The 15,306-nt window shown below is 47.2% G+C and overlaps 3 protein-coding genes across 3 annotated transcripts in view; 2 read left to right on the top strand and 1 right to left on the bottom strand.

Moving 5' to 3' along the window:
- The window catches only part of LOC311062481 (photoreceptor outer segment membrane glycoprotein 2-like), a gene marked incomplete at both ends in the record, with an annotated part of 41,813 nt that overhangs the window by 21,951 nt on the left and 4,556 nt on the right, over positions 1 to 15,306 (bottom strand). The window lies entirely within an intron of this gene.
- LOC311063332 (uncharacterized protein) lies at positions 248 to 2,188 on the top strand (the record flags this gene model as incomplete). The annotated part of the gene is made up of 4 exons (XM_084082712.1): positions 248 to 487; positions 1,313 to 1,500; positions 1,713 to 2,049; positions 2,144 to 2,188. The coding sequence occupies 4 exons, from the start codon at positions 248 to 250 to the stop codon at positions 2,186 to 2,188; spliced, it is 810 nt and encodes a 269-aa protein (XP_083938838.1).
- Positions 2,228 to 7,876, top strand: LOC311063766 (uncharacterized protein; the record flags this gene model as incomplete). The annotated part of the gene is made up of 8 exons (XM_084083367.1): positions 2,228 to 2,467; positions 3,292 to 3,479; positions 3,692 to 4,028; positions 4,123 to 4,747; positions 4,863 to 5,051; positions 5,367 to 5,827; positions 5,957 to 6,573; positions 7,816 to 7,876. 8 exons carry the CDS (start codon positions 2,228 to 2,230, stop codon positions 7,874 to 7,876), a joined length of 2,718 nt encoding a protein of 905 aa, XP_083939493.1.

Consider the following 15,306-nt stretch of genomic DNA (forward strand, 5'->3'; position numbering starts at 1 on the left):
TTGTTGCTCACCTCACCCCTCGACTCCCCTGTAAGTAATACTCACTAACGTTTTATAAATGAGAATAGATTTTATACTGTATGAATTTATCTTTCTAGTTGACAAATGTTTTGACTTGTTTCAGGTTGAGCTAGAAGGGTGGTCGCGGCCATGGGGAGAAACAGGTGGCATCCCAACTGCTGACATCTCTTGGGTAAAGGAAGATGAAGACAGAGGCATATTCAAGCCCATTGAAATATATGAGGCAATGGGTCAGATGAAAAGGCGGCGGAGACAGAAGGATGACAGGATGTGGTTCTACCCTCCAGAACCTCCAGGCTTTGTAAAGCAAGACATTCCGATTCCAGACCTGTTCTTCAGGAGTCGACTGTTTGTGTGGAAGCCTGTTGGTGTCTGGCAGTGCTCACTCAAGTGTCCTCAGGGTGATGAATGTGCGGGCAAAGGGAAGAAGAACGAGTACCTTACGCGGTCTGGCTACCATCCTAGGGTATTTATAGTTTTTGTTATGGGAATGAGATGTCTCAGGTTACTTATAAGAAAATATAATGTTAGACTTTATTATACAACAGGTAGTTCCGACCAAACAATCTGATTGGTTGAAATAGCTTTCTAGCCGTGCTTCAAACCAGCATCATAGCACGGGCCGAATCACATTAATAAATCACTCCGCACTGCAGTCCGCGCCTGCTTAGACCATATATGGCACAGCTGTGCTGTGACGTCACGCTGTCCCACGGTAGGAAAACAAACAGAGAGTATCCTGACCCACCGCCGCCACCGGAGAACAAACAGCTACGCAAAATGGACTATGTTGTTACAAAGGTATCACACGGCGAAAATAGCCGATCTACAAGTTCACAACGCGACGCGTTGTGAGCTTGTAGATCGGCTATTTTCGCCGTGCGATACCTTCGTACGACGGAGCATATAGCCTACTGGAATCAGCTGTGCTGTGCCTCAGCTGTGTTGTGCGCTCTCTACAGGGACTATTTTGTCTCAGTCAAATAAACTCTTCTCTTTACAGGGAAACATAATAGTAGCGAAACATTTTTATTATTAATTGCCCCACAATATGAATACATTTGGATGTGTTTTGTTGGTAACTGTTGTATAATCGCAATATTACACTCGAGGGTGTGCTTTACCTTACATTATTGGCACTTCAGTGATGCTGGCGGAACTCGGCTGTGCCTCGTTCCTGACTCACTGGCGTGCCAATAATGACGGTAACGCACACCCTCTCGTGTAATATTGCTTAATTAAAACATACAAGATACTATATTTGCACACTAAATTTATTTTGATATTGCAGGTACGTCAAATCTGTGATGTGTCCGGCTGGTACAGCATGGTGTCAGAGGTCTTGTGCTGTACACCATGTCTGAAAGCAGCAAGGACCGAGAAATGGGGCAAGTGTCGTTGGGTGGCGTGGGATGAAGCAATCATGTCTCAGCTCAGTGGCGCTCACCAAGCCATGTTTCCTGCTGTCCTGACCGCCAAGTAAGTATTCTTTGTGTGGTGGAGCCAGGGTGAGGCTTCTGGGACTGCAACCACGAATGGCTAAGAACCATTAAGATGACAATGAGTTTAATGAACATTCAGCCACCACAGTGTGTAATCTCCCAGCATGATTTTACACAAAGTGTAAATATGTCAGCATGCTTTAATGTAGTAACGAGGCTCATATTTATGTATTGATTGTAATATCCCAGACGCGGTGTGGACAAGAACGTGGTGCGTCTACTACGGGACCGCACGGAGGGGAACACCATGGTGAAGGTGTGGCGACAGGTCCAAGAAAATCATTGCGAGGACTACCTCAACAGAAAGGACCTGTACACCACAATCATCAGCGCTATGGTGAAACCTGGCACTATAGTCACTGCATTCGGCCACACCTTCACGGCTCCACCTCCGCAGAGAGAGCTGCCCTCTGCTCGGCTGCTTCGCCATGCCTTTCTCCTGGAAGAAGCTGACCACGTCCAGGACTACAGGAGCCAGATTCTCTCCACGTTTGGAACAGTCCTTAAAATGGACTCCACAAAGAAGGTGTGTACAACATTTAGCTTTGCAATCTTGTTTTTTTGGTTTTCTTTTTGTGCTGAATTTAAACATTTATTCATATGTTATGAACATGTTCCAGGTGGTGAAGAAGCTGTCCGGCGAGGGCAGGGGCACAGCTGAGTGAGACAGAGGCATGTTCAAGCCCATTGAAATATATGAGGCAATGGGTCAGATGAAAAGGCGGCGGAGACAGAAGGATGACAGGATGTGGTTCTACCCTCCAGAACCTCCAGGCTTTGTAAAGCAAGACATTCCGATTCCAGACCTGTTCTTCAGGAGTCGACTGTTTGTGTGGAAGCCTGTTGGTGTCTGGCAGTGCTCACTCAAGTGTCCTCAGGGTGATGAATGTGCGGGCAAAGGGAAGAAGAACGAGTACCTTACGCGGTCTGGCTACCATCCTAGGGTATTTATAGTTTTTGTTATGGGAATGAGATGTCTCAGGTTTCTTATGAAAAAATACAATGTTAGACTATACGACAGGTAGTTCCGACCAAACAATCTGATTGGTTGAAATAGCTTTCTAGCCGTGCTTCAAACCAGCATCATAGCACGGGCCGAATCACATTAATAAATCACTCCGCACTGCAGTCCGCGCCTGCTTAGACCATATATGGCACAGCTGTGCTGTGACGTCACGCTGTCCCATGGTAGGAAAACAAACAGAGAGTATCCTGACCCACCGCCGCCACCGGAGAACAAACAGCTACGCAAAATGGACTATGTTGTTACAAAGGTATCACACAGCGAAAATAGCCGATCTACAAGTTCACAACGCGACGCGTTGTGAGCTTGTAGATCGGCTATTTTCGCCGTGCGATACCTTCGTACGACGGAGCATATAGCCTACTGGAATCAGCTGTGCTGTGCCTCAGCTGTGTTGTGCGCTCTCTACAGGGACTATTTTGTCTCAGTCAAATAAACTCTTCTCTTTACAGGGAAACATAATAGTAGCGAAACATTTTTATTATTAATTGCCCCACAATATGAATACATTTGGATGTGTTTTGTTGGTAACTGTTGTATAATCGCAATATTACACTCGAGGGTGTGCTTTACCTTACATTATTGGCACTTCAGTGATGCTGGCGGAACTCGGCTGCACCTCGTTCCTGACCGCATCACTGGCGTGCCAATAATGACGGTAACGCACACCCTCTCGTGTAATATTGCTTAATTAAAACATACAAGATACTATATTTGCACACTACATTTATTTTGATATTGCAGGTACGTCAAATCTGTGATGTGTCCGGCTGGTACAGCATGGTGTCAGAGGTCTTGTGCTGTACACCATGTCTGAAAGCAGCAAGGACCAAGAAATGGGGCAAGTGTCGTTGGGTGGCGTGGGATGAAGCAATCATGTCTCAGCTCAGTGGCGCTCACCAAGCCATGTTTCCTGCTGTCCTGACCGCCAAGTAAGTATTCTTTGTGTGGTGGAGCCAGGGTGAGGCTTCTGGGACTGCAACCACGAATGGCTAAGAACCATTAAGATGACAATGAGTTTAATGAACATTCAGCCACCACAGTGTGTAATCTCCCAGCATGATTTTACACAAAGTGTAAATATGTCAGCATGCTTTAATGTAGTAACAAGGCTCATATTTATGTATTGATTGTAATATCCCAGACGCGGTGTGGACAAGAACGTGGTGCGTCTACTACGGGACCGCACGGAGGGGAACACCATGGTGAAGGTGTGGCGACAGGTCCAAGAAAATCATTGCGAGGACTACCTCAACAGAAAGGACCTGTACACCACAATCATCAGCGCTATGGTGAAACCTGGCACTATAGTCACTGCATTCGGCCACACCTTCACGGCTCCACCTCCGCAGAGAGAGCTGCCCTCTGCTCGGCTGCTTCGCCATGCCTTTCTCCTGGAAGAAGCTGACCACGTCCAGGACTACAGGAGCCAGATTCTCTCCACTTTTGGAACAGTCCTTAAAATGGACTCCACAAAGAAGGTGTGTACAACATTTAGCTTTGCAATCTTGTTTTTTTGGTTTTCTTTTTGTGCTGAATTTAAACATTTATTCATATGTTATGAACATGTTCCAGGTGGTGAAGAAGCTGTCCGGCGAGGGCAGGGGCACAGCTGAGTGGTTCACCAGCATTGCTAATGAGTTTTCTCAGGTGGTCACCTTCGTCCTCACCTGCGAAGAGTCCAGTGAGATGCTCAGGCCTATGTGTCTGGGGCTAATGGACCGGTTCCAGCAGGCCAATCAGCCCGTGCCCGAGGTCCTGTATGTGGATCGGGGGTGTTGCTGTGACAGAGGTCCGACCACTTCGGAGAACCTGTTCCGGCCCTGGGTGGACCAAGGCATGGTGGTACGTTTGGACATTTTCCACTGGCACCATCGCTTTGACTTGGCTGTTCGCACGGAGAGTCACTCCAAGTATCCAGCCTTCAAGTCCGCCCTAGCAGGAGCAGTGCTGGCATACAACCGGGCAGATATGGACCTCCTCATCCAGGCAGCAAGAGCTAAGAACCCTGTGGCTCTGGCATCTCTCACGGATGCGGACATGATCCGATTACACATCTCGAGAGAGCATCTAAAACACCATGTGCGGAGAGTTACGCTGGGTGCTCAGGAGACGTTCAACCTCGTGCACGCAGCCATTGAGGAGTTTAAAGGTCCTGCTGGTCTGGATGAGAAGGGTGTCAGCCTGTTCACATCGCCAGGTAAAAGATGTTAACAGTTACTATTGCTATTTCAATACTGGTTTATTTGTCATGTGCTGGTATTACATACATATTACTGTCCATCTCATAGTTGTGCTTAATGGTTTATTCACAGAAGCCATAGATGAGGTGTGGGCAGGACAGCAGCGTCATCTGGAATGCTTCCAGGACCCTCCCGGTATGAACATGTATAGGATCGCTAGCACCACTAAAATCAATGGCGTAGCTGTCCCCTACTACAAGGGTGTACGTGGCAGCAACAGCCTGGAAGGATTTCACAGATTCCTACCAAACATGATTCCAGGTATTACTTTGTCAATACATTTCTAAAACCAATTGTGTATTAATATTTGTTCAAGTTGACGCTGAAGATATGATATGGTCATGTTGGTGTATATCACTGTTGTATATGGTTGCTGTTGAGTGGAATATGTCCAAAACTGTTACTTTTCAGGATTCAAATATAGCAAAAATATCCGATCTACTAGCTCAAAACGTGTCGCCAAGCGTTTTGAGCTTGTAGATCAGCTATTTTTAGGGCATTCATTTAACAAAAGAAAAAGAAAGAAAACCTAAAAAGTTTTCAATTTTGCCACCAATATCTTTCTATGTCTTATAGGTCCCCACTGTGCAGCACGTCCTTATCAGGTTTACCTGATAAGTGGAATCGCACGGTGGAACTCTGACCGGAGTTCAGACTCTGTGTATGGTGGAAAGGGCCGCCAATTCCGGAACTACTCGGCACCACTACTTGACCGGCTAAACACCCGCTGCGAGCAGCTGTTCGGGGAGAAAGTGGATGAGAATTACAGACGACCAGCCAGTGTGATGTCAAATGAGTTGCTCGGGCTGGAGTACTTGTTCAGCCAAAGCTCAGGGGAACCTCGTGCCTTCATGATGGACAACCTTCAAAATGAAGGCCCTGGGGATGAGGATGAGGTGCTGCAGCCTGGTCGGTCTGACCCTGAGGACGAGGCCTATGAGAGTGGTGTAGAGGACAGTGACACGGTTGCTGCCGTCCTACCCCATCACATTGTGCCCTCCGCCAATGAGACTGGCACAGAGCATCCTCCGGCCCTTGTAAGTAATTACATTACATGTCCAGATCTATGCTCTTTGGCATGCAATTTGCTTGCATTTGCTATTTTTGTGTAAGATTACTGTCAAATAAGAAAAAACGTATCATGGTATTATTGTCTTTCACAACAGGAGGACGCCTGCAGCCTCAACCCACTGCCAGGGTTCCAAAAGGTGGAACAGTTCTGCTCTCTGCTTGTGGACTTCAGCCTCAGCACCACAGGCAGGCTGAGCATCACAGCAGAAGAGCGGGACAACATTCTAGAGGCATGGAACCGGGTAGAAGACCATGACAAGCAACCACAGAAATTTCAACAGCTGTACAAAAGCCACTGGGGTAACACGCTGTACTGTCGCACCAAAAGGGACGACCCTGCTGAAGCTGCGCTGGTACAGCATGTGAAGAGAGCCAAGCGGTACACACCAGCTCAACGGCACGTTAGTGCACAGCACAACCGCTTGATGTACACGCTAGTGAAAATGCTGTGGTTGAAGGTACCTGCCAGCGCCAGCCCAGAGAAGGGATCTATCACCAAGGCCTACGCCAGGATCCAACAACTGGTCTTGGTGGACGATCCAGTTCTCTCAAAATCTGGCATTCCTCTCCCAAAAATTAATCATAAAACTGTTCGGGACTTCATCCATCGCCAGGAGAAGCTGGCTAACTACCACTCCACCAAAACCCCCTCCTGCATGACGAAGACCCAGTCCATCTCCTCCCAGGACCTCCCTTCAGCACCACTACAACCGTCTGTCCTCCCTCCACCACCACCACTGGTCCACCCCTTCATCCCACCCCTCCTCCTCCTCCTCCTCCTCCTCCACCTCCTTCTTCTTCTTCTTCTGCTCCTCCACCTCCACCTCCTTCTTCTTCTCCTCCTCCTCCTCCTCCTCCTCCTTCTTCTGCTCCTCCTGCTCCTCCTGCTGCTACTCCTCCTCCTCCTCCTCCTCCTCCCACCCAAGTTCCTCCTCTGCCCTCCATTGACCCCAAGTGGGCCAGGTCCACTGCATTTAAGAGGAAGCAAAGGGAACAAGCTTCAGCCGTGGAAACTAAAGTGTCACGGGTGCAGAATCTTCCGATGTGCCTGCTGTGTGGGCAAACCATGCAGGGACATATAAAAAGGTAAAAAAAAAAAGGCGTTCTGTCCAAATAAAAACATGTCGTCATCAAAGGGACTGGACAACAGAGTGTTCGACAGCTATGCACACTTTACCTCTGTTGTTGACGAGCTGGCATAAATACGGACAAGGACTGTTGCTCCAATCCACACCTAACACACAAACACTGTTCAGGGGACTGCCATAACCACATCAGGGGCCACGTGTAAGCCCCAGGGGCCACAGGCGCACCTTTGCTCCAATCTACACCAAACCCGGTACAAACACTGTTCAGGGGTCTGGCATGAGAATAGTCACACCCAAAACCTAAATCTGGGGTCACTACAGCAGTGTTACAGCAGTGTTTAACACTTCAAATGGACATAACTCTGGTGCACTCTGACACAGACTGTCTCAAGTGTGGGCTTGGCATTCACAGGTTACTTGCCTTACAGCGTTTTGCTTCCAAGCTAAAAGAAAACCTTTTCCGTTAAGATTGGTGTTACATTCTGTATTTGGTCTTAAATCCTGTTATATTTCTGTCCTATTACTGGTACCGAATGTCCCATGACCTCTTTTTATTTGTTTTTGTTTTTTGTTTGTATGATTATCTGTATGTTTTATTTTTACTGCTATTTTCTTGGTTGATTTTTTTGTACTATTTGATTGTATGTACTGTCTAACAAAACCTTGAAACCTGAAAATAAAGAGTTTAAAAAAAAGAAGATTTGTGTTACATTCTAATCGGAACGTCACTTTATTAAGGGCCTAAGTCACAGCTAAATCATTAGAATTTCAACCGGTTGTTTAATTTCAAAAGCAGGTTGGGTGCGCAGCCTGTAGTAGGTGCTCACACTCACAGTAAGCAAAATACCTGTATTTTATGATGCCAGGTTCAATCAAGATTGTGTCTACAACCTAGAGGAACAATACACCAAGGTGCTGTTTAGCTAAGATAATACCAAATGCACAGGGATAAAGGTGCATAGTAGTCGAATCAGAAGACCATAAAGGTGCATAGTAGTCGAATCAGAAGACCTAGAAGCCTATAGACGATGAATGTTTTTTAATAACAATATTAAAACCTAATCGGGAACAGTACCCTGTCATGTGTGAAGTAGCTATCCCAGCATAAGGTTCTATATTCTGTATATCTTTTTCATTATATATTATGCATATTTTATGTACATTAAACCAGGGGTCTTCAACAGGGGGTCCGGGACCCCTAATGGGTCCTCAGAGCAACTACAGGGGGTCCGCCAAATCTTTATGTGACAGTTCTTGCTTTTACCTTAACTACTTGAACCCTAGCATCCCCTTTTTCTGAGGAGTAGAGGGAAAAGGGCAGACTAAGTAAAGCATTTTTTAAAATCTGAAACATAATTTTATACAATATAGAGGGGGTCCGTGCTTTATCTCTCTCTCAGTTAGGGGGTCCTTGGCCTGAAAAGGTTTGAAGACCCCTGCATTAAACACAAGCTAAATGGGAGACTGAGGTCATTTGTTCCCTCTGACTCCATTAGAGGTATAGCTAACATGCATCTCCTCAAGTGTACATAGAAAAATATTTGGTCCTACAGTATGTTTGACCCTAAAAATTGTATTATGTCATTTATTGATTTCACACTTTGGTCACGTTACAACAACTCTTATGGCTGCTATATATCTTCTATCTATAACAAAATAAAACCTTGATTCCATACCTTGAATCTCAATTCTACACATTGTAAATAGTCTTCATTTTTGCTGTACAGTACAATATACAATCAATGTATTCAGAGGTGGCCACCATTCTCTTCACCATATTAAAGTGATTATTGTTAGATTAGCATATGAGTTGTATGATATGGGTTAGGGAGAAATTACTGGAAATTACTTTCACAGTAGGCCATGAACAAGCCCGGGATCGAACCCAGGACTCTTTGGTCATGTCATGTTCAAATTACATGCAAATGGGCAAACAGGGACACTCCCTCATGCTAATCTGATCCCTCCCATCATTGACTGGAGAAACCTCAGCCAATCGCTGGCCTCACAGAATGCACTACCTAGGAGACACGGGGAGAACATGCAAACTCCACACAGAAAGGCCCTTTTGCCAACCCCACCTTGGGTATGGGCACTGATGACGTGGAGGAGAGAACACGCCCCCAGCGCCCACAGCGCCCCCACAGCATCCCCATGCGAATTTCGTGCAAATTGGGGGGGGTCCCCGCCTCCCCGGTCTCCACTTTGAGAACTACTGCTCTAGTCAACAAACGACAGGGTCAATGGTCATTGTGTAAAGCAAAGATTCCCAAGATGTGGGCGGTGAGCCAGGAGGGTATTGCAAACACAACTTTTTCTGTGTAAGAGTTACAGAGCCTGTAACTATTCATTTTTGACATATGAGACCACACGGAATATCAGGAAAGTGCCCCATCTTGTGACAAAGCAGAGATACACATGTGTCAATGGTTTCGACAAATTGTTCATTGTGTTTGTGGAAGCGTAATTGATGTTACGACTGTGGTTTGATCGCTGTCCGCCAGTGGTTTAAAGAACTTAATGTTCTACTTAAGTAGAAGTATCAATACTGTAATATAGAAGTACCTTGTTACAAGTGTAAGAAAGCCCGCCAGCGACGCCTAGTGGCCTGGCATGGTACTACCCACTGACAAGTGTATTTAGTCAGAGTAGTGTTTGACACACACAGGGTCAGTTAGACACGACGTTCTCTCTGTGTGTTTCTGTTCCCTTGTGCCTTAATTCTTGATTGTGCGTTCATGAAACTATGTAAGTACAGTATTTAGGTCCTAAGTGTTTAGTAAGTTTACTATATCTGGGACTCTGTATTATCACTTTTATGTGACTTTATATACTTAATTGGCAACACCTGTTTGTTTGGCTAGTGCTGATTTAGCTCCCCACTGCCTGCAGTTTGTTTGTAAACTTTATGGTGTATATTTTGTTACTCCTGTGATGATGATGTGTATTTACTTCTGTGCCTACAATGTTTGGACAGTTTTGGTGTTAATATTTGCTACACTGAGTGAGTGTTTATTGTTTGCCTTATGACACTGTGCAGATAGCCTGTTGTTAGTGATTGCATCATGAATGCCTGAGCTCATGTTAATGCTACTATGTTTTTCTTTATTGTTATTCATTTCAGACCACACACATATGTTCACCCTTACCCATTCATACACTGTACGGACAATAAATCATTGGAAAGAAATCCCTTCTCCAGACTCCCCTGATTCTCTGACCGGAATCCAGTCCATATTCGCCGCCTCAACCAGTATTATTATTTTAAAGTAACCAGAGGTGTCCCCTTCGTTACAAATTGGTCCTTCGAGCCGGATTGAGTGCACCATTCAACAATATGGACAAAGCAGTTTCAGGACTATCTGAGCCACAGGGTAGGCCCAGCAGAGGACATCGTTTGCCTTCTTACCTCGCCGACTATGAAGTCGGTTACCACCATTCCGAGGGTCCTCCTCCAACCGCTTCCCACCGCCACCTGAGCCAAACCGGAAGCAATTCGAGGAGAACATCCAGTTGGAGTGGAGCCAGCTCCAGGTCCCTTTTCAGTAGGCACACTTCGGTCTCTGTTGGCGTGTATCCTGCTCGGGCTCTATCTGACGTTCAAACTGCTATTCTGGAGGAGAGGATAAGGCAGATGGAGGTTGATGCCCTCCGCCAGCAGCTACATGAGGATTCACAAGTTGACTTGGAGTATCAACGGCTAGATGCACAAGCAAAGGAAGCTCAACGGTACCAGGAGGAGGCTCAACGGTACCAGGAGGAGGCTCTCCAGGCCAGAGGGTATCTAACCACACAACTGGAAAGGAGCCGCCGCCTGAAGGAAGCAGAGCAGGAACTGGAGGTGGCCAAAATCGTCACATCCCTTCTTACTGCTGACTCCAACGCCACCGTACCAGCTCCTCCCTCGTCACAGGGCAGCATCCGTAGCTTTCACCAGTCCGCTGCATCACTTACAGCTCACAGTCAGCACCCCTTGCCCCAGCATCTAATATCACTTCATCCAACCTCTTCAGCCCAGCAGCCAGTACCCCCTTCACCAGCGCTGGTAGTCGCATCTACCCAGACTACTAACGCTGCTCCACAGGCACTGTCAGCCAGGTTCCAGATCCCTGCTGCACCTCATCCGCAGCCACCTGCATCCCAGGGCCGTGTCCCGGCCCCCGCTGCACCTCATCAGCTGCCGGTAGTGCACGCTGTGCCCCTCCCGCAGCATTCTACACCGGCACAGCCACCTAGGACCCAGGGCTCTGTTGCGCCCCTTGCTGCACCTCTCCAGCTGCCAGCATCGCACGCTGCACCTCTTCAGTGGTCAGCATTGCAAGTTGCACCCCGCCCAGCTTCCCGGGGTCCACAGCCTTCTGGCCCAGCACAGATAGCATTACCTGCCATGCTACCTGCATTGTCACTGCCTGTCCCTAGCCCAGCGCAACAGTATCCACCGACAACTGTAGCCATGTCACAAGATGTACCATATGCAGCCACCCCGACTACAGCACAAACACCAATCGTGCAACAGCCACCTTCTAGTACTACAGCACCAGTCTCTGAAGTCACTCAGCCTCGGTCGTTCAAGGCAGACCCTGATGCTCATCAGGCACCTCCTGCCCTCACCGCTCCCTATCCTGGTTACCAACCACCACTTGGGGCTCTCTACCCTAGTTGCCAACCACTACCCGGAGCTCCCAACCCTGGTTACCAACCACCACCCGGGAATTCCTACTCTGGTTACCAACCATCACCTGGAGCTTCCTACCCTGGTTATCAACCACCAGCCGGAGCTGAACTGCTAATTGCTTCTGCATATGGCATCCCAAGACCTAACTTGCCAGTGTTCCAGAGTGGCCTGGAGAGTGACTTTGTTCTCTTGAAGATGGCGCTGGACAGTTTGGTGAGCTGCCATAGCCACCTCAGTGAGCAGTATAAATACCAAGTGCTGCTCAACCACCTGAAACTCCCTAGTGCTCTACAGCTAGCCAAAGCGTACATGCACGAACCACAGCCATACACCGCAGCACTGCAGGCTCTTCAGGAGAAGTATGGTCAGCCAAGACAGCTTGTCCAGTCTGAGTTGGGTGCCATCCTCAACGCCCCAGCCCTGAAGATGGGTGACGCTCAAGCCTTCGACACCTTCGCTCTCTCTGTTCAGTCCCTGGTGGGGATGTTAAAGACACTTGAAGGGCAAGGCGGCTACGAACTCCATTGTGGTTCACACGTGGACCGTTTACTCAGCAAGATGCCTCCAGCCTATCGTGACGGCTTTGTGGAGTATTGCCTGACTCACCGCATTCTACAGTCGGGTACTCACAGAACCTACACCCTTTCCGACCTAGCTACCTGGTTGCAGGTCAAGTCACAGGCCAAACGCATCTCCAGTCGTGCCGCAGTTCTTTATGAGAACGACAACAGGAAAGACCATGGGGCCAATCAGCCAACGCAAAGGTCAACCCCGGTTTTCCTTCTAGCGGAAGAGACTGCTACTGCACCCAAGCCTACCCCTTACTGTCCCCACTGTGACAATCAAGACCATTACCTCAACGCCTGTGAGGAATTCAAGAAGTTTAACACAAGCCAGATTGTCAAGTGGATTAAAGAGGGAAAGAGGTGTTGGAAATGTGGTCGAGGGCATCCTGTGGACAAATGCAGCCTGAAACGCCCATGCAAAGTCTGCAAAGAGGTGCACCTTACAGTCCTGCATGACTCCATCCAGGAAACCTCTAGCTCGTTCTTTATGGTCAGCCTTCCACCAACCAAAGTCTACCAAGACAGGCCTAACCACTCTCAGAGAGTCATGCTGAAAGTGGTGAAGGTGCTCCTCCACAACGGTGACCACACCATGGAGGCCCATGCCATCCTCGATGACGGATCAGAGAGGAGCATTGTTCTCCCTCAGGTCGTACAGAGACTCAATCTCACTGTTTGCCCAGAGACTCTCCCGTTGCGAACCGTCCACCAGAATGTCAAGTTACTTGATGGTGCCTCAGTCTCATTCGAGATATCCCCGCTGCTCAAGCCTACTGAGAGGTACCGAATCTCCAATGCTTTCACTGCTCATGGGTTAAGCTTCGCCGAGCACACCTATCCAGTTTCCGCTCTACAGCAGCAGTACCAGCATTTGAGAGGGCTCCCATTACCTCCAGTGGACCACGCACTGCCATTACTGCTGATCGGGTCTGACCTACCTCACCTGCTCACTCCCATCCAGCCTGTATGCCAAGGACCACAGGAGGGACCTGTCGCCATCCTCACACGACTTGGATGGTCACTCCAAGGTCCGATGGGCCCCATCCAAAGCCCACATGGTGAGCAACAATGCTTTCACATTACAACTACTTTACTCTCCAGTGAGCACCTCAGTCATGCCGACCGCCCTTGGCAAGTTGACACCGTGACTTCTAAGGTAGCAACCAGGTCTGAACAGGACCAGAAAGCCTACACTCTACCCCAGCAGACTGAGTCTTACTGCTCTATGGGAGCAGTGCCTGCACCTCCTACTTCCCAGGTCCCTATACCCAGCCTCTTCCACACCTGGAAGGAGCTCCTTCAGGCTACTGCGAGGTTCCTTCACGGGGCGGCTATCTCCAACGTGGACCCGCCTTATGATGCCCATGATAACATTGCATTAGGGAGGCCGCTGTTGCAACAAGCCCGGATGGACTCATTCCCAGACAAGGCCAAAGCCCTCAAGGGCAAATGTCCCATTTCCCCATCTAGCCAGCTGGGCCCCCTTACGCCAGACCCAATCATTCCCAACCTTCTGAACATGGGACACCAAGACTCATTACTCCCCCATCTGACTGAGAGACACAGCCAGGCGCTGGTAGATATCTTCTGGTCTGCCTTCATCCGTCAGTACCGACCAGGGCTGAACTTCCCAGACTCTACAGGAATGAGGATGCCCCTGACAGCCTTCCTTAGTGATTACAAATGTCCGATAGACATTCGGGGGCGGCTGTGTAAGAAAGCCCGCCAGCGACGCCTAGTGGCCTGGCATGGTACTACCCACTGACAAGTGTATTTAGTCAGAGTAGTGTTTGACACACACAGGGTCAGTTAGACACGACGTTCTCTCTGTGTGTTTCTGTTCCCTTGTGCCTTAATTCTTGATTGTGCGTTCATGAAACTATGTAAGTACAGTATTTAGGTCCTAAGTGTTTAGTAAGTTTACTATATCTGGGACTCTGTATTATCACTTTTATGTGACTTTATATACTTAATTGGCAACACCTGTTTGTTTGGCTAGTGCTGATTTAGCTCCCCACTGCCTGCAGTTTGTTTGTAACCTTTATGGTGTATATTTTGTTACTCCTGTGATGATGATGTGTATTTACTTCTGTGCCTACAATGTTTGGACAGTTTTGGTGTTAATATTTGCTACACTGAGTGAGTGTTTATTGTTTGCCTTATGACACTGTGCAGATAGCCTGTTGTTAGTGATTGCATCATGAATGCCTGAGCTCATGTTAATGCTACTATGTTTTTCTTTATTGTTATTCATTTCAGACCACACACATATGTTCACCCTTACCCATTCATACACTGTACGGACAATAAATCATTGGAAAGAAATCCCTTCTCCAGACTCCCCTGATTCTCTGACCGGAATCCAGTCCATATTCGCCGCCTCAACCAGTATTATTATTTTAAAGTAACCAGAGGTGTCCCCTTCGTTACAACAAGTAAAAGTCCGGAATTCAAAATGTACTTGAGTACAATTACAAAAGTATTGGTATCCAAATGTACTTAAAGTACCAAAAGTAAAAGTACTAAAATGTTTGAAAATAGCAGATCTACAAGCTCACAACGGGTCGCGACGCGTTGTGAGCTTCTAGATCGGCTATTTTCAAATAGCCTATAGGTATAAAATAGGGCTAAAGTGGTTGTTTTATAATATATAATGTATATCTGCAAAGTAGCTAGTAACTAAAGTTTTCAAATAATTTTAGTGAAGTAAAAGTACAATATTTGCCTCTGAGATGTAGTGGAGTAGAAGTAAAAGTATTGTAAATACTCAATATTGTACTCAAGTGCAGTACTTAAGTAAATGTACTTAGTTACTTTCCACTACTGCTGTCCGCCATGTAAATTCTGATATGTTGTCGTCACTTCTGCAACATTGCATTTCACATTCATAGTAGCGTAGTGCAGGACCGGAAATAAAAAAAAAACCCTTTAGAGTAGGCATTTTTGAGGAAAAGTACTTAAAGTTATACTAGGTAACTTTTTCAAAAACTAAAGTTAAATTGTATATCTTTTGTGAGTGGCAAATGTTTCACAACACCCATTGCATGAATTTCACACCCTGCAATGACGGTAGTGACCAGCAGAGGTTGCTAAAAATTGTTATTTTTAGACTTTCC

The sequence above is a fragment of the Gymnoscopelus microlampas genome, assembly GCF_963454915.1.
Source record: "Gymnoscopelus microlampas genome assembly, chromosome: 16".
In the NCBI taxonomy this organism is placed as follows: domain Eukaryota; kingdom Metazoa; phylum Chordata; class Actinopteri; order Myctophiformes; family Myctophidae; genus Gymnoscopelus; species Gymnoscopelus microlampas.